Here is a 25,521-nt window from a genome sequence, read left to right as displayed (position 1 = left end):
CAACATGGGCTGTGCTGCTCAGTCAGCCTTTTGGGAGATGTCCTTGAGGGGGAATTAATCATTGACTTGATAGCTGACAGAAGACTAGATTAAAATAATCTTATGTATTATGGCACCAGGAAAGGCAGAGGCAAAGGGAATTTCATCTGGAGGATTTGGGGGCTCTATGTCTCTGGGTAGGCATAGACATTGCAGTGGTGTGGGTCCACAGGGAATACCCCAACTTTCAGGTGACCTAAAAAAGGGCTGATTTAACCCATTGCTGAGCCAGCAGCTCAAAATCTTTGAGTGCAAGCAGAAAAGGCTGGAGATGGCTGCTGTTCCCCTGCAAACCACAGGCACAGCTCACTCCAGATTTAGGGATTTCTACAGTACAGGAGAGTCTTCTCTCCTTTGCACAAACATTTGATTCTTATCTGACATTGGCAATGTTCTGTCCTTTTGTCAATGCTTTAATACAGCTGTGTGGGCCTGGCACCTGTTCTTCAACCAGAGTGGCTCTGATGTAACTTCATCTCCTTTTCTTGCAACTTTTTTAAAGCCAGCCACTTCCATACACACCCAGTACTTAGGAGGAGGAAAACCGAATTTTCTTACATCATCTCTAGGGTTTGTGCAGGGCCTAACACATTTGACTTGGCAAGAAAGAGGGATTTAATCAGTAAAAGACAGACTGCCTTATTTTTTCATCTTTATTTAGGAAAATTTCAATCAAAATCTTTAGATACTTCAAAAACAGTGATTTAAGGTCTCTTAAACTTAGTTGTGTCAAGGAAGAAAGTCAAGTACTCAGGGTACTGCAAATATTTATTTTAGAGCTAGAATTAATCCTCCCCTTAGATACCAGTTCTTCCTACCTGAGAAAGCAGGTACTACTGAAAATAAGGACTCTTTGTTCTTCTTGTTTCTTTGGTCAATTCAGATACATGAGTGTTTTGCCAGGAATGTTCCTGTGTGGCAGCTGAGTCAGGGTGCTCCAACACAGGCACTCATGGGCCTGCAGCCAGGCAGGGCTAATGAACTTTGTGCTAATGCCTTTTGCCCCCATCTGCCAAAGGTGAGCTGCTTAACTCAGATTCAGAGACTTCTTCTGACTTCATGTCATGCATTAAGAAAGGACTAGTATAACCCAAGTGATCCCTTTCCTTAACCACCCTTTCAAGCAGACAACAAACCTGCTTCCCAGAGCTATTTTCAGTCATGACACCTGGGGCAGGACTGTACAGCCCACAGCCACACGCATTGACTCAGAGTCCTCAAGTGTTTCCCTGCTCAGTTTGCTATTTGCCACAGCAAACACACCTCCTAATTCACTTTAAACATATTTTTTGCAAATAGTGCAAGGGCCAGCGTGTGGCTGGTCTCAGAGCTGCTGTCAGGATGTGCTGTTTTCCTTCTGTTCCTGCCTCTCATTGAAGTATTTCCTCTGCTCCTGTATGGCTTGTTCCAGCAGGGGCACGTTCAACCCTTCCACGCAGGTCAATATTCGTGCTTTTACCACAGGACTGGAAGTTTCTGGAGAAAGGAAAACAGAGCAGCTTGGAGACAAGAGAGTTCCCCCAGGCAACATGACTCGAGCTGGGCAAATAACCATAGCCTTAGAACTTCAGGAGACCAGACGGGCTGCATGCTGCCACTGATGTGAGCAGCTGGAGCAGCTTAATTCAGTGACGTGGTTTCCCTCAACCCTGATGGTTACAAAATGCTGGTGACTGACACTGCACTCACTCCCCTTGCACTGGGGAACAGTGTCAGTGCCTGCCATGCCATGCAGCATCACTTTGGTTTTCCCTGTCAGAAAAGCAGCAGTGGTGGATCTGAGCTAATTTCTGAATGCCCCTGAGCAGACAAGAGGGCTCAGAAGAGGTTCAAAGCTGGCTACAACCAACATTGGCGGCATTCAAGTGACAACATGGAGCTACACAGAAGCGACCAAACCTTGGTGACATAGCCCTGGGTGACACAGCCACCATCTCAGTCTGCTCCCCTTTCACCCCTGCAAAATGGGGCCAACTCCCTCCTAGGCTGGGATGACCAAAATAACAATTTTCTACAGGAGTTTTGCAGCAGTGGCTTAGCAGGTCACTCTCTAGAGGCCATGTGTAGTGTGGTTTTCCACGTGCCACTGAAGGCTTCTACGGCATGAATGCAAATGCTTTTTATCAGGTATGGCCAAGATAACAAAGAATTTGCTTCACCATCCCAAGGCCCAGCTCAGATCAAATCCCCACGCAAAGCACCAAGCAGCTGGAACACAGGGTGCCCCAGGAAAGGACAACAGGGTGCCCTGCATGACAGAGCCTGCCTGCATTCCTCACATGTCTGAGGGTAGGGATAATAATTAGAGCCGTTCAAGGATGGCAAAGAGCAACCCAGCCACTTGCAATGACGTATTGCTGCAATCTGCCATGTTTGGGGTGAAGATGATTGGTGTGGTGGCTGGCAGTGATGCCAGGTTTCTTAGCACAGATTTCACAAGCTCAGCAATGCTGCTGAAATGCTTCTTGTTTCTAAAAATTCTGTGCCAGAGGACCAGATTTTCACCAGCATAAGGGTGGCTCTTCTCATGGTCAGCAGGGACAGACAGCTGCTCCTATCTTGAATCACATGCTTGTGTGACTGGAGGAGCTGCACAAGAGGAGCCTTGACCCAGGCTGCCTTCAGTGACCCAGGGAGACCCGAAAGAGTTGATGCACCATGAAGAGCAGCAAAGGGCACCAGCTCCTGCAGCACTTACCTTCCCTGTGCTCAGCCTCTCCCAGGACCATGTAGAAAGATCCCACTTGGGCTTGGAATGGCTCCACAAACTTGGTGTCAACACAGACTTGGTACTGAGCCGAGTTGTGCTGTGTGGTGAGAATGGCTTCAGATCGGGTCAGATCATAGCAGCATAACCTGGGGACGATCAATTTGGGAAGCTCAGCTGTTCAGAAATCTAATTACAAACCAAAGGGGGGTGGTGCTCAGCCAGTGAGGGAAACACCTGGCCTGCAAGGAGACCAGGGTACCCTTCTCACCTGCCAAATGTCCTCAGTGTCTTCCCCTCAGGGACTGAGCTGTCGATCTCCCACGGGAAGTAATAGACACCAGCACTTGGCAGCATCTCACACAGTGGCTGACCTGCAGTAAAGCAAAAGGTCTGACTTCATGCTTCTCCAGTACCTGATCCAAATTGTCAGTAACACTGCCCTTCAACTCCCTCCTTGCCCAGGTTCCACCATCCAGGAGGCTGCAAAAGCTTCACAGCTTCCCTACTGAGTCCTATTTGAAGCTCAGTGCATGTGCCAAGCCCAGGGCATCCTGGCACAAAGATGTCTAGTCCCACAGAACCCAGCATGAACGACAGGCAGCCCACCAGGTCCTCTGAGTCTCCCCCAGGCTATGGACGAGTTGAGAAAGGTTGAGGAAGTGGGGGGAACGGTGACTGAGCAGTTCAGAGAGCTTGAGGGACTGAGATGCCTGGATAGCCTCAGCTGCTGGGATTGACAGAGTACTAGCAGCAAGATTTAAGGAATGATCCTGAGCCTGTTCTCTTACTGCAGCATAAAAACTTCTGGTGGTATCTGATCCTGCAGCTGGAGAACAATAAATTGGATTCAAGCCAGCCTGGTTTCGTCAGAAGTCTCGTAGGGTTTAGCAGACAGCGATGAGTGAGGAGGATTAACTCCAAGACAAGACTCAGGTGGGACTTCCTACGGTAGAGCACGGCTGGCACAGGCAAGTCAGGCACAGCACAGAGAAAGGCAGGAATGCAAAGCAGTTTCAGCAAAGCTCTAATCCTGCCCAATCAACGTCATAGCCAGGCTGTGCCCTGAAGGGGATTTTTTTGGCATAATTTTCCCTCTGATCTCCCTTGCAGTCTGCCTGTGTTTGGAGTATTTCCATATATTATTTACAGCTTTTCTCTTCTTTCTTTTATGTCTCTGTGGGGGACCCTGAGAGCTGCACAACAGCCGAGGCAGGGACTCCTGCCACTCAGACAGGTGGGTCCATTGCTGGGTGTTCAAGGACCCCCCATACTGACTACTCAGCAGAGGGAACACTGAGCTGACACACACGCTGTGCCTTTAATGTTTGGTGTCCCTTGCCCACGGGGTTGCAACCTTGCAAAATGCCCCACGGAGAACTCCGTGGGAGGCCGCCGAAACCAGGGCGATCCTGGATTACTTCGTCCCTGCACATGCCTCTCTCTCTGCCTGCTGCCCCACAGTCCCGTGCCAGGCTGTGGACACTCAGACCGCGCTGAAAAACCCCTCTGGCAGGGTCCCAGGGTGGGCTCCAGAGGTGGAAATCCACCTCCCCTCCCTTGCAGCTCCGTGCATCCCCGCCGCACCCAACATTTAAAGAGCAGGGTCAATTCTGCACCTCCAGAACGGCAAAGCCTGTCCTGTACCGCTCGGGTTTTGCTCCTGAATCACACCGTGCGACAAGGCAGATCAGCCAGGGTCGCAAGACACTCATTGTGCACTTAATGCACTTTTTATATAGAGAGTAATTTAGGTTGTAAAAGCCATACCCCAATCGCCACATACCCTGTGCCCACCCAATGTGCTACCTAATGCATGCGCCACCTCTACTGCGGGACCTTGCAGGGAGATTTATGGCAGGCCCACCCCCAAGCGCAGCCCTTTACACGCAGATCCAGAGCACTATCCAACACCGCATTCAACGCGTATCCAACGGCATTTAATGAGCTGTTTGTATCATTAACTACTCCATGCCGATGTCGCACGTGCCGGGCACTCTCCCGGCGCCGCTCCATGCAATCACAGCGCGATTTAAAGCACCGCTCCCAGCGCGGCTGAACAGCGCTCACCGCTCCGCCATCGCCTCCCGCGGGAAGGGCAGGCACGGCCAGGGACCCACGTGGTCAGGAACCACGTGGCGTCGCGGGAGTGACGTCACGGGGGCGGTGCCGGCGCTGGGGTCGGGAGGGGACCTGGATCGGGATTAGGATTGAGATCGGGATCGGGATTGGGATCGGGATTGGGATCGGCAGAGCCGCCGCTGCGATGTCGGTGAACGCGGACCTGCGGAGGGAGCGCGCCGCCGCCACCTTCCAGGCCGAGCTGCTCACCCACATCCTGGACGGCGGCCCTGAGCGCACCCGCCGCCGCAAGGAGATCGGTGAGGGAGGGCCCGGGCCGTGGGGACGGGGAGAGACAGCCCCGGCCAGGGCTCGGAGGGTGGGAAGGGAGAGGCTGCGTGGTGGCGGAGACCCAGGGGACACCTCCGGAGACGGGGAGAGCGGGGTACAGGGCGGGGGTAGCGGGGTGAGGAGCCTCGGGGGACGTGAGGGACGACCAAGTTGTGAGGGGTTTGTGGGGCGGGAAAGGGTTTTTGAGAAGCGAGAAGAGCCCAAAGAGAGGGGAAAGCCGTGAGGAGAGGGTTTGCGGGTGGAGTGGGTTAGAGAGAAACAGGAGCCGCGTTACATCCCTGGTCCTCCTGTTTTCCCTAGAAAGGATTTAGGGTGACCCTGACAGAGCAGTGTCCTTTACTTTGTTTCCCCTTCCTCCAGAGGGTCAGAGGCGGCTCTCCATGGGCATTTCTCATGGGCTCTGTCCCCTCCTTTTTCCTCCCTAGCATGCTCTTGCCCAACAGTACAAATGTCATCTGTTTGTCACCCGGCACGACGTGGTTATGAGAGATTAATGAGCTACTTCCAGTCTGTTCCCTGGGCTGGGGCTGCCAGAGGCTGGTGTTGTGTAACTTCGGTGCCAAAGGGGGGACACACAAAGCCTGTGGTCTCTGGGCACTTCGTCTTTCAGCGGCACAGTGGGAATAATAGCTGTGCCCTTCTGCTGGAATTACGTGGGGATCAGAGTTCACAAGGCTGCCTGAGCTCTGAGGTTGTTGCTGCAGGTCCTCCATCAGTGAATCGCCCTCCTGCCAAGTCCAGAGTGCCTTGAACTGGAAATGGGGTTTATATGCGGAATGAGAGTGCCGCCAGCTGAGCTCGCAAAGAGCTTTGGTTTCTTTCTCATTTTGTTAACTTCTGATTTTATTTTCAATTTTCTGATACCTTGAGGTAGAGCAGGTAAAATGCTGGGTCGTTGTTTACCTCCTGCTGAGGTTTGTGGAAACTGAGCTTGTTTTCCTCTTCTGTTCTGTCCCCAGAGGCCTTAGTTCTTAATGACCCTGACTTCCAGCATGAGGATTTGAACTTCCTGTCCCGTAGCCAACGCTATGAACAAGCCATCAGGAAGAGTTCCTTGATGGTGATGAAGCTAAGGGAATATGGAATTGCAGATCCCGAGGAGATCTACTGGTTTAAAAGGTACCTAAAAAGATCCAGAGTTTGCTTCTTGTGCTTCAGTCATCACCAAGGGTGCTAGGGTTGTGCTTTTTTCCTGTGTTTGTTGTCTATAGGAAGCTCAAGACCTGAATAATAGCCCACTCAAGTCTGACTTCTGTGAATGTCAGATGAAATCCTGAATTCCTGAATGTTATGTTTTCTTAATTTTTGTTTTTAAACAGAAATGCAATATTAGCTATTATGCCCTGTTCTTTACGTATGGTGCAGAAACCAAAAACTCAGAACTTGAAGTCAGGTTTTTTTTTCAAAATGAATAAAAAAATTATACTGAATTATTTTGAATCTGAATAGATCTGATGAGTTTGGGGCTTCTAAACTTCTAATGAAATCTCTAAAAGCTGATTACTTCACTTTGCACTTAGACCCAGTAAAGTCACATTGCAGGGATACTTGAAAATATTCCAAGATGGCTTATAAGTTCTTGTTTGTAATTGTTTATTCTGTGTCCCTTCTCTAAGCTCCTGATGCTACAGAAGTTCTTTGACCCAGAGGCTTTTTGTTCTATCTGACCTTTGGTTTGTCTGATAGTACCAACTTTGGATCAAGTTAATGAAAATAAGACTGTCTTTACATTTGAGTTTTCATTCCTTCTAGAGGGAATTAGAACTCAGTTCTTGATTTTGATGCATTTCTCCCCCTAATTCTGTTAAACTCTGTGATTTAGTCAAACAGAAGCTGATAACAGAGAGATTACACAGATGTAGAAATCTATCATAATCCCATGGATATATCCTCTGGCACATTAAATAATCAATCACAAGCCCCCTCTGACTGGTTTTGTAGAAAAGCTGTCATGGGACCCAGGGCATCACCATTGGCACTAGGAAATTGAAATAATCTTGTCCACTGTGGTTTTACTTTCAGAGAAACTGGTCTACACTGACCTGTGTCATGACAGTTCTTGTGGAAGTAATGTAAATAATTTGAAAATTATCATTAGTGGACAGTGATAACAGGGAACAAGTTCAGTGACAGTAGTGGGTTATTCAGGTACTGCACAGCCAAGTTAATAATTAATTTTTTTCCTACACAAGGTTTATTCAAAGTAAGAGGGAAGTTTCTTCAGTTATTTATTTATTTCTACAGAGAAAATTCAGCAAAGTCTATCCAGTCTATCAGATGGAAAATTTTAACAAATTTTCTGTCTTTTTTTAGCATTAATGACAATATTATATGAAAACAAACTTTTCTGAAGTAGTCAAGTGAGAGATTCTAGTTTTACCCTTCCATAAACTTACACTGGAGTCAGCAATTCTGAAGTGGATGAAAGTGTAACATTTCATACAGATACCAATAGTGCCTCCATATCTAGTGTGACATGAATGATCAGGTGTGACTAGTCAGAATTCACAGTCCAAAACCAACTGGAAGGCTTATTTTTTCCAAGGTAAAATCTAATTGCAGCCATTCAGGATTTCAAAATATAATTGCAGTTACTGTAGACTGACTGTATTTGCCATTTTTTATTTCTTTTATATACCACATTTATTCTGTAATAACATGTAACAGAATGAAGAGCAGTGCATAAACTTCTTGCCTACAGGTGAAGTGTGTTTGCTCTAAGAACTGTACACTGTTAATATTCTGAAATGTCTTCTTTACTATAATGTGTGGTGTTGGCAAGGGAGGATGTGGGCTTGCTGCTGCTTAAAACATGGATGAAATGAAAGGATTGTTTTCTCATCCTTTGATTTCATTTGCATTTTAACATCTGTCCTCACTTTCCCACCTGTTGAGTGTTAAATATTTTTTAAATTTGGTGAGCTGCACCCAACTGACAAAATTATGTTTATTTTTGTCCCATATCCAAACATGCTAATTGGTGCTAACTGGAAGTGACTTCGTTAGTGTAAAAGCTGACCTGGAGAAAGTGTGTTTGGGCTTACTCATTTTTCCAAACTGAAAGCTGAATGGATATGGTGTTGCAACATGCCTCGAATGAAGTTTATGAAATAGACTGATGCCCTTGATTCAGATGTCAAGTTCTATTATTGTGATTGACATTTCTACTTATGGAAGCTTAAGAAATTTTGTCACTTATCCCCAAAAGGCAGGGACAGATTTACACAGGCAATTTTGAAGCATTTTTTCCTGTAGGTTTCCTAAAGTGACAAAACATCTCTAGGTAGCTTTGCACATGACTCAACAACTTTATAGCTTGATTTATGAGTAGGTGAGGAGAAATGCTGCTTCCTTCACTGCCCTGAAGATATACTTAAACAATTGCTGCTGCTGCTGTGACATGTCCAAGTGAATGCTCCTCCTTCCTGTTTCCAAAGGGCTTTGTTGGACTCCAAATCATGAGGCTCTATTAAATATAATTAATTGCTTTTCATGTAGCAATTCTTCTATGTCCACACTGCAGTTGCAGCTGTTGTGACTACAGCTTTGAAGGCCATCAGCATAAAAGTGCCAGTATTTCAGATTTCTTTTACAGTCTTAACTGCAGCAAAATGTAAGTCAGCATGAAAAATGGGAAATGTTTCTGGTGTAATGCTCCAACACTCTTGGAAGAGAGCGAGCTGCTCAGTTTTAATTCACCTTCAACTTTAATTAACCTTCATTGAGGAAAATGGGATTAAATAAAGAAGTGAAAAAACAGTTGAGACAAACTGGGTCACGGAAGAAGAGAAGATTTGAGAGCTGCTGGTCACCAGATGATTCCTGTGTTCATGAGCATTGCATGAGTGTGCACTTTCCCTGTTGGAATTTGTTCTTACATCTCTAAATTTGGACCTGGAGTAGCTTTGAGCAAATCAAAGTAGAAAAACTCTGCTATGGGCCCTACTTGCCACTGCTAAATTAATGCCGAGTGGATGAGTCTGGCTTGATCTTACTTTGATACAGCTGGAACAGGAGCTCATTGCCATAGCAGTTGTTAGCTCTGAAAAGCCCACTTAGCACAGCTCAAACACAGCTCCTGCTCCTTCTCCACTGGGATGACCCTTCCTGCCTGTCCGTGAGAGAGTTACTTCAAGAACTGCACAAAACAGAAAAGTTTGCACACAGACTAAATGTAAAGTAAATACCCCTGTTCTGTGACCCAGTTCTGCAGCCTGAGAGTGGCTTTGCAGTTGTTCCTGTAGCTTTGTGAACACACAGACTTTGCTTCTGTCGTCCTTGTGCACTCTGAGACAGTGACACACCTGTCACATAAGTGCCTTTTACTGTGTGGGTGGCACTGGTTGCTGTGAAATCTGAGAAGATCTATATTGCCAAAGCACATATTACTACACAGCCTTCTCCCAGAAGTGGATTTGGAGTTGCAGCCTCATTGTGACATTGGTTGTTATAGCAAGGCTGATTTCAGAGCAGCTGGTCATTGATCAGATGGTCACTGCCACCATCAGTCTTGATGGAGCAGAGTATCTGAACACTTCAGCCTTTGGAGAACAGCCAATCCAGGTGCCGGGAGTGTTGAAATTGTGATGGGAAGCAGTAAGAGTTCAGAGAAAGGAAAAGAAGAGGAGAAAACCTGTTGTTCCTCCCTTCACAGCTGGTGCCTCTTCTGTTTGCCCTGTGTCTTGAGGAAAACAGGATTATCTCACTGTCATTCAAGTTGTTAAAAGGCACATTAAGGAAATTCTAAATCTTCAGTGTGGAGTATGCAGAGATGAGCAGTTTCTGCTGTAATTTAATTTTCAGCTTAGTTAATGCAAGAAGCTGTTAAAATGCTGCACGATTGGCTGCTGAAACATCATGACCTGACACAGAGGTTTTAAAGCATCCACTTGCAAAACAGCTGTTGTCTTCCTCTTGTCAGAGGAAGTGATAGTTAATCATGAATATCTGGCACTTGTGATTAAACTACCTCATAGGCAGTGAAAGTTGCTGGTGTGACTTCTCAGAAGATTTCTGGAACTTTTTCCTGGAGCATTACCTTCAAAGAAGCAATGGCTTACCTGATTTTTCTGATAGCAAAGCATGGGCTGCACATTTTCCCCAACTTCTTTCAATGACTGTTGAAAATATGCAAAGACCCATTCAAGCTCTTCCCAAACTGCCCTGAAACTTTGTGTTTCAATGTCAGCACTCATTTTCTCTCCGTAGATTTGTCCTTTTTGGGCCCAGGGAGTAGGTGCACAATAATTGAATAATTGTGCTGCAGGCACTGAGAAAGAAAAGGGTGCTGCTGTTGCTGTTTAGGTCCTGGGCTAAAAGAATGACCCACTTAGGAAACCACAAGAGTGTTGAAAAGTTCTCTCTTGCTGTCCTTGCAGCATTTTTAAGCCCTTTGGTCACCCTGAAAGCATCAGCTTTGGTAACATATGCTTCTGTAGGCAAGAGAGTATTTTTGGTGAAAAGAACTGTGTGCCTTGATGCCAGGAACTTAAGACACTGTACCTGCACCCACACCAACTTAAAGCACACTTAATACATTAATCACCAGCATTAGGTTACTTGATTACAATAGTTTTGGTCCTGGAAAAATCCATGGCTCATTTAGTCTTGTTCATTTAAAACAGGCAACATGCAGTTCAGTGGTGCTTTGTCTCACTCTGAGGCTGGTTTTCACAGCCTGTACAGGACCTGCTGTTAAATTATCAATTATTTACCCTCTGCATGGTGCAAAATGCCAGTCAGAAATGCTGCTGTAATTGACAAGCTATGTGTAGGACATCCCCTATGGTATTTATGCAGAGGGCTCATTTTTTCCTCCTCTGTCTTAGAGTTTAGATGGAGTAAACATTTGTGTACAGTAGATTAAAGATGAAGAAGCTACAGAAGAACTGCTTAAGCTGCAGAAGGGAAGATGTTTTAATTGAGAATGTACTTTGCCTGCCATTGTGGCTGCTAGATGATTAGAATTTTCTTTCATGAAATAACTTCTACTTTGGTGAAGCACACCTTATATGTCTGTTTTTAATTTACATTCCCTCCAGCACTGGACTGTAATGGTAATTTTAATTGAAGGTGAGTTCCAGATCTCACAACTGATAGAAGCAGCTGCAGGTAATACAGAGCTGTTCCAAAAAGAACTCACCAAAGAAACCTTTTCATTTTTAATACATAGTTCTTCTAACTAATAATGCCCTAGTTGTAGGCTACCAGCAGCAGTGGGATTTATTCCCACAAAACCTGAGAGACTGGGGAGAAAATAATTTTGTTTTCATGTCCTTAGTTTCGAGTTCCTCATGAACCTTTGTAGAATAATATTTTTCCAGTTACGTAGCAACAGCAGGATTCATGGGGTGAAGAAGATGCCTGGAAGAAACATCTGTTTCCCCACTAGCATTGCTTCTGATGTCTCCACATTTGGAGCTTGCTTGTGGGCCAAAAAAAAAAAAAGGTTGAATGAGGCAAAGAGATTATTTATCTTATGCTCCAGTTGGAGAAAAGCCTTTCAGGTTCATGGTAACAGTAAGACTGAGATCCAGATCCCTCTATTTCTCTCCTGTAGAACATGCTTGGGCAATTATCCTGAACCTTTGGGTCTCCACTTCAGCATGTTTCACAAAACCATAGAGACCCAAACGACTGCTGCTCAGAAGGAGAAGTGGCTGCCCCTGGTCCGTGGAGTCAAGATAATTGGCACCTACGCCCAAACCGAAATGGGACATGGTTAGTTGCCTTCAGGGATCAATGGGTAACCTCTTTTCTCTAACTCCAGTGTGTAAACTGTTAATGTTCCCTGGGTCAATCTAAAGGGGGAAAGGTAAAATTCCTCGGTTAATGGTTGATGTGTCTAGCCAGACAGCTGCCTCGTTTCACATCCTGACAATCCCAGGATTCGTTTTGGTCTTTTCCAGAATGCACCTCTTAGCTGATCTCTGCATTGGTAGTTGTTACCTTTGGTTTGAGATGATGAGGTTGTTCTAAGCCCTGAGAGTCTGAATTTCACTTGAACCAGTATGAACGTGTCAATGAACAGTACTGTGCTTTTTACTTTTGCCTGATTTTGGGACATGTATGCCAGAGCCCTCAGTGCATGGCTGGCCTGCAGAAACAGGTCAGGAGCATTCCTGTAGGAGCAGTGGAGCATGGTGAGATTGTGAGTTTTGGGTTGCAAGTCAGGTATGCTTTGCTCCAGGCACTTCTCTTCCAGATGCTGCTCCACTGCAGCTGTACAGCTTCCTGGAAAGGTCTTGTTTACAAAGAAAAAAACCATCTTATTCCTGCTGTTGTTGAAAGCAACTTTCACTGCTTCAAATGAAAAAACATTTAATGGATCAAAAAACAATCTTTTAGCGCAGAACTTGGAATTGTGGCTGTTAAATACCAGCAAGAATAGTTTACAAACAAGGACTCCAGTGCTTGTGCTGGCATCTGAAGTGGGAAAGCCTGAGGTGTCAAGTCTGGACACTGCTGGATGGCAATGCCAGCTGCCTGGTTGTTCAGTTACAGCTGCTGAAACATTTGTAGAAGACTCAGTGGAAGAAATCCTCTCCTCTGTCCTGCTCACACCAGAAGCTGAGAGATAACTGGATGGCAACAATCAGTGCCTGCTGGCCTTATTTGCTTTCTCACATCAGCTGCTTGAAATCAGTCACATCCACACTGCAGTGATTGGTTTTACTTCTGATTTCACATTAGATCGTTGCATTTTCTTGCCTGGTGATTGTTGATTTCCTTATAGTTCTCATGTTGTTTCATGGTTAAATTGGTATTTTGACACTAAATAGAGCTAATAGAGTGAAGTAGATATACTTTCTATGCTGAATAATTAAAATGCAAAGATTTAGCATTCCTGCTGTGAATGTTGAGTATCTGATATTTCATCAGTGAAGCTGCTGCAGTAATTGTCACTGAGCTTTGCTTAATTTAATCCTGATGTTTAAAATCTGGTGATGGGGAAACAGACCTCTGGGTTATCGAATTGAACTCTGTCCTGGATGGGTAGTTACTCAGTGAAAAACTGAAAATACTGTGCTGTTTCTCTCTAGTTTTATAACTACTGCTGGTAAATAAGATTGGGGGGTTTTTGTCACTCCTTGGCTGTCAGCTGTGTACTTCTCACCAGTACTGAACTCACTTAAAATCTGGTATTCCTGGTAGGCCATTAGTCCCTGTTGGGCTTGGTCACTGTGCAGTCAGAAAGCTTAGAAAACCTTGCTGCTGGGTTTATTGGAGATAGTTGAATTTGTTTATAGGAGTCTGAGAATATCAAAAAACAGTTCTTGGGAAGCACTAGGGACAAAACTAGTTCATGTTAATGTGTGTTTAGAGAACACAAAGATGCGTTGTTCCCACTTTGCTAAGAATGTCAGATGAGTTTGAGCCAAGCTCAGACCAGTGCTCTTTCTGTAATACTTATCATTTAAATATATATCTATATATATTCTTGTTAAAGTCCAATTAAATTTATTTCATGCATAGGTGAGTCAGAGGGAGGTCCTTAATCTATCCCCGTTGTTTTAATACTCAAAGGCATCAATATTTTAAGATTTAATGGTGAATTAATTATTTTTATTGAAAAACTTAATAGACCACTTAATTACCTCACAGTGATGTTTGACAGAACATGGAGAAAAAGTAATTCTAATGAAATATGTGTAATTGGAGATAATTTGTGCTGGTGATTTATGGATTGAAAAATGTTGGCTTTCTTCCCAAGTTGTTCATGTTCACGACTTTAACTTACACACACAGAGCACTGTCCTTTTAAGAAAGTTCTTTAAAACAGCAGAAGCTGAAGGGAGCTGATTTAAAATGCCATGTACACTCATTGTGTCTGATACTTAATTTTAAAAAATTAGAGTAAATAGTGCAGCCAGTTAGGATTTGCCTTTTTATAAAAAAAGGAAACTTCCTTGAAAACCTAACTTGTTTAGCTGAATAAACTGGGACTTCCACCAGGTTCTACATTCAAAACATGGCCAAAAAAAAAAAAAAAAAAGAAGATTGACTTCGTATATTTGGTTGAAAGCACACTGCATTCAGCGACATCACATCTCCAACAAACTGACATCCTCAGCTGCTTCAGCCCATTGAACTTAGGGATGCTCTGATGTTCAAACCAGAAGGTCTGGTCCATCATTTGGTTTTGATTCATCCTTTTTTTTTGTAGTAAATCATAATGCATCAAAAATAGGGGAATATTGGAAATGCACTTTCTGCATAATTACAAAGAACTCCATTGCAGCATGTTTATTTCAAAGTGACTGCAATTTCTTATTACTCAGGCCTGAGAAAAGGACAGTGCTCTGGCTTTCTAAAGTACACTTACTGAATTCTGATTGACACATGAATCATTTTTTTCTCTTTTTGTCTCTTCCTGAATCTCCACCATGAATCCTCATGCTTGCTTCCCTCCCATAACATTCCCTTCACGCTCCCATCCCATGACAATTCTTCACAGCTTTGTTCACCGTGGACGGCCTGAGCCTCTGGACCTTCACCTGGGCATGTTCCTGCCCACTCTTCTCACCCAGGCCACCCCAGAGCAGCAGGATCGCTTCTTCATGCCTGCCTGGAACCTGGAGATCATTGGCACTTATGCCCAGACTGAAATGGGCCATGGTACAGTACATTCAGTAATGCTCTTTTAAAGAATGGCTTTGTGTACGGAGGATTCCTGTGCCTGGGAAGAGCACTCTGGGTGTATCCCACAGTTTTACACGTGCAGCTGTGGTTGTAGGGAAAAGTGAACAGCCTCTGGAAGGGTTCATAGAGCATTATGCCATGTGCTGCTTCCCTCTGTTTCTCCAAAGGGAGGGTTTGATGTGTGGAGCTCTGTAAATGAGCAGCTGGGTGCTCCTTGTGCATTCAAACCAGTATCATTACTGCCCATCACTGGTGCTGTCAGTTTGGTGGCATCTGTTCATTTTGCACTTGCTGTTCTTTCCAGTTTGAGCTCTGCTTTAATTAATGTTCAGTGTAAAGACAAAAGGACAGAGCTTTGAGGTGGTAAAAGAGATGCCAAAAATTAAGAATTGCTTGTTCACCTCAGGATTAACCTTGGATCAAATGGGTCAGGATTAACTTGGTTTCAATGCTCATGTTCTGTGGGGAGCTTTTTCCCCTTAGTTCACTCCCGTGTGTTCTTTCTAACTGACCATGAAATGTGTTGGGCTTTTTGAGTTCTCTGTCTCAAGCTGACTTTGTTTTTTGTTGCTTCTCCTTTGCTTTCAAGCTTTGAAATGGATTTTGATAACTCCAGCAGTATTGTGATTGCAACACTTTTAATTCAGGTTTTAAAGGGAGGATATTCTGCCTTAGGAAACTTTAATTTTGATCATCTCAGAGTGTCAGATGAGAATTATTTTCTAAAAATGAGCAGGATTCACCTTTGTATTGAAGGGAAATGTAGAGATTGTGTGAAGCATAAAGTAACTGCAAGTCTGAGGAGAATCTCTTGGAACTAGTGAGGTTTGAAGATCCTTTGCCAGCAGAGTAAGTCTGTGTTGAGCTGCCTGTGGAAGTCTGCCATTACCTCCGTGCTTTGGGAACGTGGTTGCTGCAAGGTGATCTCCTGTTTCCTGTTGGAGCTCTTGTCCTGCCCTGTCACTCCAGACTCTCAGGAGTGTTCACAGCTTGTCTAGTTTAAGCAAGTAGGCCTGGTGATTTTGGGAGTTTTTAAGGCATTCAGGGGCAGTGCCACTGCTCTGAGACAGGTGTGTGGGAAGTGAAGCATTGGGGGCAGAAGACAAAGACTGTTCCTGGCATTTCCTCTGTCTTTTTGCAGTCTCTTCATCTACCTGCATCAGTACCTGGCATACACATGCCATTACTTTCTGTCTTGGAGCTATGGATGATCTCTTCTGGGAGATCATCTCCATCAAGTGAGGAGAATGTAGGCTTGATGAGGGAATGAAGAGGTGATGGGCACTGTTTATTTCCTCTTGTGGCTGAGGACTGGATGATTTTATTTTTCAGTTTAATCAGATTGCATTTTAGTGAAATCCAGGTGAGTGTATTGCTGTGAAAAATTTTAACGGAGGGCTTCTGGTGTGTGATAGCAAAAAGGTGTCAGATTGGAGGTGCTTGGAAAACTAGTCTTAGACCACTGGGGAAAAAAATCAATGTTTTCTGAGAATTGGCTTCTGGTCCCAGAATGTGGTCTGGCTCTCCCTTGTTCTTCCTTAATTTGTTGATATTTAGCTTTTTACATATATATGTAATCTGAAAGCAAAGTTAAAATTTAAACATTACTACTGGAGTTCCACTTTCCATTGTCCAGTTCTGTCCTTGTCTCTGTTTTGTGACTGACTTCTTGCCAAAACAATGTGTTTGCTTGTTTCCAGGGACTCATCTTCGGGGCCTGGAAACTACAGCCACTTACGACCCCTCTACACAGGAGTTCATCCTCAACAGCCCCACTGTCACCTCCATTAAGTGGTGGCCAGGTGGACGTAAGTGTGTCTGAATCTGGAAGGTGTATGGAAAAACTCAGGGAGGTGATGCCATGTGTGATAGCTGAAAGTTAATCCAGAGAGTTGGCTGAAGGCCACTCACTCTTGCATAACAAGCAGATTTATCAGAGCCTGCTAAATATTGACTGTGTGCTTTGGACTGTTGCTCAGAACCATTCACACTGTGGATCTGGTGTAATTTTTGATTGCTTGTATCAAGTTATTTATAGTTCCTTCAGCTTCACTGGCAGATGTGCCAAGGACTTGGTGTCTTATAGTCAAGAAAATTGTGTTGTGCAGCTTCTGTTGACTTGAGTGACACTTTGTCATAGAGCTGTACGATTGGGGTGACATGCAGTGGGGTCAGTCTGGTTTTCTAGTGCATGATGTGATGAAGTTATCTCAGAAGAAAGACTCTGTGTGTGTGAGTGTGCCTGACTGTGTTTCTGTGCTGACTCCTGCTCCTGTTGCAGTTGGGAAGACGTCGAACCACGCCATTGTTCTGGCTCAGCTCTACACCCAGGGCCAGTGCAAAGGCCTGCACGCCTTCATTGTCCCCATCAGGCAGCTGGGCACACATGAACCTCTGCCAGGTACAGATTCACACTCAGGGAATAGATTCTATCTGTTTCTCTCTCACTGTATACAGCTGCTGTGTCTTGTTAAAAGTCCATGACTTATTTCATTAGCTGAATTCAGCTGGTAGATCACAGGGCTTAAATGAGTCTTTCTTATGACTGAACTACTACTAAATCATCTTTCCTACCAGGCCTTCAGTGTGAAGTTTGGTTTGGGATTTGATTCTGCCCCGTGAAGTTTAATTGGGGATTTGGTTCTGCCCCAGTGTTTCCCATGCATTCCATGAGCAGCACATCCTTCTTTCTGAAAGGGGAAGAAGAGCTTTTATCATTCTTTAGCTGTAAGAGAGCTGGATGAACTTTAGAGACGGCTCCTGCAGTGAGTGGATAGTAGGGCTGCATGGAAATGATGGAGATTCCCATGTTTTGATGTCCAGTTGTTATGGTTTAACTCACCAGACAGCTAAACACACACAGCCATTTCCTCCTCACAGAGGGATGGGGAAAGAATTGTACAAAAGGTAAAACTTGTAGGCTGAGATAAAGACAATTTAATAGCACAGAAAAGGAAGAGAAATTAATAATAATAACAACAACAATAATAATAATAATACTAGAATATGCAGAGCAAGTGATCAGTGTGTGATTGCTCAGCACCAGCTGACTGATGCCCAGCCAGTCCCTGAACAGGAGGTTGTCATCCCCCCCCAGCTGGCTTCACCCAGTTTTATTGTTCAGCATGATGCCACATGATGGGGAATATCCCTTTGTCCAACTGGGATCAGCTGTCCTGGCTGTGTCCCCTGCCAGCTTTTTGTGTCCCCCAGGCTCCTCAGTGTTGGGGCAGTGTGGAAATTGAAAAGTCCCTGACCTGATGCAAGGGTTCCTCAGCAACAACTGAACCATCAATGTGTTATCAACATTGTTCTCATGCTAAATCCAGAACACAGCACTGTACCAGCCACTGGGAAGATAATTTCACTATTCCAGCCAAAACCAGGACACCACTTTTCCATCAAAGAGATTAAGGTCCCTGTTGACTCATATAACACTGCCAGGACTTGCTAGAAAACTAAACAATCTCCTTATTGGAGAAGGCTTGAACCTTTTATATGGTATTTAGTTCCTATTTCTTAATGCAAGTGGCTTTGTCTATGGCAGGTATTACAGTGGGTGACATTGGCCCCAAATTTGGCTATGATGAAATGGATAATGGCTACCTGAAAATGGACAACTTCCGAATTCCTCGGGAAAACATGCTGATGAAATATGCCCAGGTAAAGCAGTGAGTTTCAGATCTGCTGTTAGAAATGGGCATGCTGAGTGCTCCTGTGAGCTTGAGTACTGCACTAAAAGGATTGTGGGTGGCTTGTAAATGCTGCTTGATGAGTTTAGAGTGTGAACATGTAAAAGGGAGGAAACGTCATGAATCAACAGGCTGTATTTTTAAAAAAACCTTTTCTTTTTTGGCAGGTTGAACCTGATGGCACCTATGTGAAACCAGTCAGTGACAAGCTGACCTATGGGACCATGGTGTTCATCCGTTCCCTCATCGTGGGTGACTCTGCTCGCTCGCTGTCCCGGGCCTGCACCATCGCCATTCGCTACAGCGCCGTCAGACACCAGTCTGAGCTGAAGGCAGGGTGAGTGCAGGGAGACCCAGGGCAGCCTGAACTGCTGGGGGAGAATTCTGAAGTGCTGGGAGGAATGGGGGCTGTGGCTGACATTTGCTTCGGCACTCAGTATGGTTTCAAAACACTGTTTGTCCTGGGGAGTGCATAATCTTCCATTCTTGGAATGTCCTCCCCTGCCAGAAGCTTTTGCTGGATGGTCTTAGAGAGTCTGTCTTCATATGGATGGTGAACATACTTAGAGTAGGGATTAATGGGATTTCTGCAGCAGTTTGCTACCACTGACATGCTAACTCATCTGTGTTTTGCTCTAGGGAACCAGAACCCCAGATCCTGGATTATCAAACCCAACAATACAAACTCTTCCCTCTCCTGGCAACAGCATACGCCTTCCATTTTGTGGGCGCCTACATAAAGGACACCTATCATCGTATCAGTGGGGACATCAGCGAGGGGGACCTCAGTGAGCTGCCAGAGGTACTGTGTCCTCTGGAAACCAGAGTGTTGGTTGGATTTGGTTTGATTTTGGTTGTGAGATTTCTTTACAGCATGGAAAAAGAGGCATTGAGCCTTTTAGGCTTTCACTCGTGAGATGTCTTCTACTTCTGTAGTTTCAGAAGCCCCTAAGTCTAGTATGTGCTGGTGACATTTATTTGCTCTATTCATTTAGCACTCTATAAAAAACAGGGAGTAATGCACAGTGAGAAAGCTACTGGGAATATATTTTTATTCAAAAGGTGCATTTCCAGGAATGGTGGATACTGTTTGGGAGTTAAGACTGGTCTTGTGCTTGTGCTGTAACTTCTTAAATGATCTTCCAAGTGCCTGGGGTAGAATAGGTGTGTTGATTAAAGTATCAGTGCTATACTGAGGGGTCAGGGTTGTAAAATGTTAATTTTCTGTTAGGGTTTGTGACAATGGGCAGTTGAAAACAGTCTTATACATAAGATGTGTAGGGGCAGAAGAAATGGTGTACTTAAAAGAAGTCTTTGCATGTACAAAGGCTTTCATATAAATACTTGGCTCAGCAAAGAGTTCCTTCAAGAAAAACAAGACGCTGTGGAACAGCACAAGAATTCTATTGACTCTGCTTTTTTTTTTCTTCTGGGAGTTGCAGTCCTTAACATGTATGTATGCAAGCTAAGACTTGAAAATAAACCTGGCTTTGCTGTTGCCCCTCAGCTGCACGCCCTGACAGCGGGGCTGAAGGCGTTCACCTCCTGGACTGCCAATGCTGGCATTGAGGAATGTCGGATGGCCTGTGGTGGGCACGGCTACTCCCGCTGCAGTGGCATTCCTGACATCTATGTCACCTTCACCCCGTCCTGCACCTACGAGGGAGAGAACACTGTCATGATGCTGCAGACAGCCAGGTATGGGAGCTCCTCACAGGGATGTTCCAGCCTCTCCTCATGGTCTTGTGGCTGAAGTTGATACCCAAAGGGTTAATTCAATTTCGGCTGTGTCTGTGTAATTTTGAGCAGAGAAACAAGGCACACAGAATGTGCTATGCCAGCAAGGACAGTTGGAAGATAAGGGGGAGACATCTGGCTTAGGAATACAGCTACAGCCAAAACAAAGACTGAATCTGGGGAGGATTTAATGGTCATGATTTAATTATAATATGCATGTAATGACTGTATGTAAGCAACGCAGTTGTAAAAAGTCATATGCACACAGGGAGGAGTTAGCCCCATGCAACTGGGCACTTGTAATAAATGATGCCCTTCTTTACACTTAATTGGTGTTAAGGAGTCTCTTATTTGACTGGTTTGCAATGAATTTGGTGACAAAGTGATGAGAAGAAGTGTCTTTATTACCACGAAACTTGTGTCATGTTTTTGTCCCCTACCCCATTTTTGACAGATAATTGTGTGCCTACAACCATCCTTTCTGGCCTGAACCTCAGTGAGATGACTTTTGTCCATTCAAATAACTCATGAGTAAGAGCTGCCATCTGCTGTCTCTGTTTCCAGGTTCCTTATGAAAAGCTACACCCAGGTGACCTCTGGACAGCAGGTCACTGGCATGGTGTCCTACCTGAACGACCTCTCCAGGCAGCGCATCCAGCCCCAGCACGTGGCTGCCAGGACTGTCACCGTGAGGATCAACGACCCCACCAGCTTGGTGGAGGCCTACAAGTCACGTGCTGCCCGGTGAGCTCACACTGACTGGGCTGAGCCAAAAATACTGGGTGAGGTGGTGGTGATGCACTGCCCTGTTTGTGCTGGATTCTCGAGGCATGGCTGGTGAAGCTTTGATCCGTGTGTTGTTTTCAGGAAGTGACACACTTTACTGGGTTGGGGCCAGGGTTAAGTGCTTTGAGGCTGTAGGAGGCTCCTCATAGCCTGGTTACTCTGCTCCCCATTCCTTTGGGATGTATCTTATTTCTTATTTATGTGTAAAGTATATTCAAACTTCAAATATCAAATTACTCAGAGATCTCTCTGGAGAGAAACAATCCTGATATTAAAGTTCATTGTGAGGGAAGTGGGAGAGTAGAACAGACACCTACTTGTGTATTGAAGCACCACATGCATGCTGTCAGAAGTCCTCTTACCCCTCTGTAGCTGTGTTGTAGCTGCAGCAGTGATTATTGTTGTTTTAGACGCACAACTCGTCACTCCAGTATCTGTCTTCACTCATGGCATGTGAGAATAATTCTGAGCTCATGTGCCATGACTGATGTGTATGAATTCAGTGTATGTCATACTGTTAATGTGGTGTTATTATGTAAACTGTTTTTCTTCTTCATATGAAACAGGCTTGTAGAATCTGCAGCCAAGAATCTGCAAGCTGAGCTGAACCACAGAAGGAGCAAGGAGGATGCCTGGAACAGAACTTCTGTTGATCTTGTGCGGGCATCAGAGGTCAGTGATGTGCCTGCTAAAGAAATGTGCTGTGAGATCTCCTCATCCTCCTGTGGCCCTGACTGACCCTGTTTGTTTTCTGCAGGCCCACTGTCACTATGTGATAGTGAAGCTGTTCACAGCCAAGCTGGCCGAGGTGAGTGACGCCGCCGTGCGCGCCGTGCTGACCGACCTGTGCCTCCTGTACGCCCTGTTCGGCATCAGCAGGAACGCGGGCGATTTCCTGCAGGTTAGTGTCTTCCCAGCACTCCACAGCTCTGCAGCCAGGCTCACTGCTTGCAAATGTGCTTCAAATGTCAAGCTGTATGCATGTTAGAGGTGTCAGTTCTTGGCTGTTGGCTGTCAGAAGGTCATTAACAGTGCAGGTGTGCTCGAAGGCTCTTGTTGGGTGTCCCTTGTGATGAATGGAAACCAAGGTTTAGCTGAAATGGTTTCCAGTTGGTGACCAGCTGCTGTGTGTTAAAAAACAAGGAATTAACAAAGGAGCTGCAGTTAGATGTGCTCCACAACTAATATCCCTCAAAAGGGATTTTTGCTCCAAATTCTAACCCATCCTTCAGTGAATGGCTTTACATTGTCAGGCATTGCTTTTCTTCTCTTCATTCTGTCAGTTTGAGAATGCATTTGTACAGCAGTGTTTTGTTTGCTCTTCAGGCAGACATGGTATGTTTGTCTTCCCATTTTCCTCTTTGCTGCTTACTAAAAATTTCCATGAAGCCAGGCACAATTTAATATCCTTATATGCATATTCTCCAAGAAAGCTTGCTGCTGCAGTTAACTTAAAGGTACTCACAGAGTGAGTCTCCCACCCAGGATTAATAGCTGGGCAATATGGAGGGCATCTCCTCTTCTTGTGCACTCTGGCAAATTCCCAATTTAATAATTTAGTGAAGAAAAAATCCTTGGTGTTTTATGAACTGCTGCGTTTTTGTGTGTGGGAAAGCTGACCTGTGTGAGACCTTGGGGAAGGGATGGATTTGTGACTTGTGCAATCCTTTTTTTCCCTCTCCAGGCTGGTATCTTGACCAGTGCCCAAATAACCCAAGTGAACCAACATGTGAAGGAGCTCCTGGCTGTCATTCGTCCCAATGCAGTGGCACTGGTGGACTCCTTTGACTTCCATGATGTCCATCTGGGATCTGTGCTTGGCCGCTACGATGGCAACGTCTACGAGAACATGTTTGAGTGGGCAAAGAAATCCCCACTGAACAAAACACAGGTAAAGAAACCTCTTTTCTTCTTCTCACATGACCAGAGAAATAACTCAGTTTAGGGTTGTTAATTATGCTCCAGTGATCTCAGCAGGTAATTGAGGAAGCAGGGAGAAAACTCACAAGTAGTAATGGACCAAAACTAACAACCTACTTTCAGTTTGCTCTCTCTGGTTTCTCTCTCAGGTGTACCTTGCATTCATCTCTGTGGGATCTCTTGAGCTTCTCAGTTGAGGGAGGAAATGGTGCACTCCACAGAGAAACAACTGAATTATCTCAGTGAATTCAAAAGCAATTATCACTTGCTGTTGATTCTGCTTAGTGACAGTAGCTGTGGAAGCCTTGCTCGTTTTCTGGCAAATCTTCCAGTCTTCAGGCAGTAGCAGTGAGTGGAGGAGAAAATAAATTGCTCCCCTGTAGTACTTAGGTGTCAGATGTTGTATATCTGGTCTAGTACTGGAGCTGCAGCTGAGCTAAAATAAACTGAAGTGTCCTTGCTCCATCAGCCAGATTGGTAAATCCTGTCTCCTGGTACCTTTATTTGAGGAAGGCAGACTGTACCTCCTGCAATGGGCTGCCAGAGACTGCAGCTGGAGTTAAATCCCACCACAGCTTGCTCAATGTTCTGTAATTCTGAAGTCAGTGGGGCTTAGGAGCTTCATTACAGCCTCTTAGGAAACCTATACCAGTTTTCTTTTAATTAAAATGCCAAACAATTGTACGGATATAAATCTTGCACTTCTTTCTTAAAAGAAAGGTAGTGGGCAGGCTTGTTTTTATATCCTCATGCTTTGTATCATGTAGACCCTGAAATACAGGAGTTATCTGGCTGTTCTTAATCTCCAAAGTGCCTCTGATTCAAATTTTGTTAGTACACAAACACACTGCAAGATGTGAGGAGGTAACACTGTTTCAAAGATCAAAGCTGACCTTGTAACCAATGTCTTGTTGTCTTGCAGGTTCATGAATCTTTCCACAAGCACCTGAAGCCAATGCAAGCCAAGCTGTGAAGCCTGCAGGTTTTTTAAAATGCACTCTTGCCCTGCCCTGAAAATTGGGTGTTTGCATCCTTCCTTCAGGCACCTAAATCAAACCTTTGAATCCTGTAGCTGTAGGACAGTGAATAATTGTAGCCTTTTTTTCCTCTTTTATAAATGGAGGAGGTTTATGGGGCGAGTGCGTAGGGATTGATGCCTGTTTTTAAAGTGCAATTATAATGGTAAAATTAACCTTTTAAAAATCTGGGAAAGCTTTATGGATTTATACAAGGATTGCTTTTGTGAAGCTGCTAACTAGAGAGGAGTTCCTGTCAACTGGAAAAGGTGGCAGGACTTTACTACAACGTAGTTGACAGCCCTCAGGCAGTAGCTTCTGGTGAGCAGTTAGTCCTCCCCTCAAAAAAAGCATCAGTGTCTTGATTTTTTAATTTTTTTTTTTTTTTAAGATTATCCCCACCTCTCTCCTCCTTTGGCAAATGTTTGTGCTGTGTGAAGCCATCTGCAGAGCTCTGTGCATGTGAGTCTGTGTGGCACTGTTTTCCTGATGGATCTAGGAAGTAAATACCCCTCCTCCTCTGGAGCTCTGCTTCAGGCATTTTCCCAGAAGAAATCCTCGTGTTTCCTTTGGTTTCCTTCTTTCACTGCCCTGCACAAACTCCTTTTCCCTTTGTGCCAGCTCTTGGTTTATAGGAGGTCAAAGGAGAACACAGTGATGCTGCTCTGAGGATAAAAACCAACTCGTAATCAGCTGGGTGCTGATGACAGATGTTCTGCCCCTGTTTTCACTCTTAGCATTTTCTAGCACTATCTTAAAGCACTTTACAAATGTTACTTATGTTGATTTGGTGAGAAAAAAAACCACATGTAGTTGTAAAAACTGCAAGTTTGAGCTGGAATGATGAAGCCAGTATTGGAGGGCAGAAATCAGTTGACCAACATCCTTGGGTCTTCTGATTTTTCTGGGATATTGTACTGGTTTTTTAAAGGCATTCGTCAAGAAAACGACAATCCCAAGTGAAGTGTCCAGATTTTTTTTTTCCCTACCCATGCATTTCCAAGGAGCTTTCTCTGATTTGCTTAATTTTGTCTTGATAACAACTTGGGCCTTGCACAGTGCTGTCTGATTGAACAGGAAGAATTTAGCTTGGAAGAGAACAGCCTGCTGCCCAGGGAAATCAGTGCAACAACTACAACCAAGCAAAATCATTGCTGTTTTTCCACACCAGTAACTCTGTCCAGTAACCATAAAACCTCTTCACACTAGAGAAGGGCAACTCTTGAGCTTAAAGTGGTAAAAAGCTTCAGCATAAACCCAAATCCTGCAGTTCTGAGGCAACACCTGAGAAGCTGCTTCTCTGCAGCTTTGGTCTTGTTGGTCTCTAATTTTGAATCAGTTTTCTGGCACTAACAATGATCAGACACAAGGTTTGGCTCCATGTGCAGTAGCTGAACAAAAAGAAATGTTTAATTTTAAATAAACTAATCAAACTTTCTTTGTGGCTCCCGAGTGTTTCAGGTCCCATGGCAGTTCAGGATGCCATAGGAGGCTGAGTGCTCTGCCTTCCCTGTGTCCACTGGGGAGATGGAGGAGCAGGTTAAAAATATGCTAATGAGAACAGCAGTAG

The 25,521-nt window shown here is 44.7% G+C and overlaps 2 protein-coding genes across 5 annotated transcripts; one reads left to right on the top strand and one right to left on the bottom strand.

Moving 5' to 3' along the window:
* Positions 1–678: 678 nt before the first annotated feature.
* Positions 679–4,876, bottom strand: TEN1 (TEN1 subunit of CST complex). 3 transcript variants are annotated; one of them, XM_014889197.2, is made up of 4 exons: positions 4,817–4,876; positions 3,018–3,120; positions 2,738–2,895; positions 679–1,515 (listed from the first exon to the last, which is right to left on the bottom strand). In XM_014889197.2, exons 2-4 carry the CDS (start codon positions 3,101–3,103, stop codon positions 1,376–1,378), a joined length of 384 nt encoding a protein of 127 aa, XP_014744683.2. In that variant the 5' UTR covers positions 3,104–3,120; positions 4,817–4,876; the 3' UTR covers positions 679–1,375. The 3 variants fall into 3 exon arrangements, with proteins under 3 accessions (XP_014744683.2, XP_088032634.1, XP_088032635.1); XM_088176508.1 differs by having other exon boundaries at positions 4,556–4,857; XM_088176509.1 differs by having other exon boundaries at positions 4,715–4,857.
* A 20-nt stretch (positions 4,877–4,896) lies between these two features.
* ACOX1 (acyl-CoA oxidase 1) lies at positions 4,897–25,389 on the top strand. Of its 2 annotated transcripts, none has more exons than XM_014889171.2 (14): positions 4,897–5,127; positions 6,118–6,277; positions 14,616–14,776; positions 16,501–16,608; positions 17,082–17,201; positions 18,348–18,463; positions 18,660–18,829; positions 19,132–19,294; positions 20,000–20,190; positions 20,794–20,973; positions 21,582–21,687; positions 21,773–21,916; positions 22,700–22,906; positions 23,858–25,389. In XM_014889171.2, the coding sequence occupies exons 1-14, from the start codon at positions 5,013–5,015 to the stop codon at positions 23,906–23,908; spliced, it is 1,992 nt and encodes a 663-aa protein (XP_014744657.1). In that variant the 5' UTR covers positions 4,897–5,012; the 3' UTR covers positions 23,909–25,389. The 2 variants fall into 2 exon arrangements, with proteins under 2 accessions (XP_014744657.1, XP_014744658.1); XM_014889172.2 differs by lacking the exon at positions 14,616–14,776 and adding an exon at positions 11,718–11,878 and having other exon boundaries at positions 4,929–5,127.
* The last annotated feature ends 132 nt before the right edge of the window (positions 25,390–25,521 follow it).

This window comes from Sturnus vulgaris, chromosome 20, assembly GCF_052056855.1.
Source record: "Sturnus vulgaris isolate bStuVul1 chromosome 20, bStuVul1.hap1, whole genome shotgun sequence".
NCBI classification, from domain to species: Eukaryota; Metazoa; Chordata; class Aves; order Passeriformes; family Sturnidae; genus Sturnus; species Sturnus vulgaris.
This window is presented reverse-complemented; position numbering and strand designations above follow the sequence as displayed.

Coding starts and splice junctions, on each gene's coding strand:
- TEN1 (XM_014889197.2), bottom strand. CDS start 3,103: ATGCTGCCAAGTGCTGGTGTCTATTACTTCCCGTGGGAGATCGACAGC. Junction 2,896..3,017: donor ACACTGAGGACATTTGGCAG/GTGAGAAGGGTA, acceptor GATCGTCCCCAG/GTTATGCTGCTATGATCTGA. Junction 1,516..2,737: donor AGAGGCTGAGCACAGGGAAG/GTAAGTGCTGCA, acceptor TCCTTTCTCCAG/AAACTTCCAGTCCTGTGGTA.
- ACOX1 (XM_014889171.2), top strand. CDS start 5,013: ATGTCGGTGAACGCGGACCTGCGGAGGGAGCGCGCCGCCGCCACCTTC. Junction 17,202..18,347: donor CACACATGAACCTCTGCCAG/GTACAGATTCAC, acceptor TGTCTATGGCAG/GTATTACAGTGGGTGACATT. Junction 19,295..19,999: donor ACCTCAGTGAGCTGCCAGAG/GTACTGTGTCCT, acceptor GTTGCCCCTCAG/CTGCACGCCCTGACAGCGGG.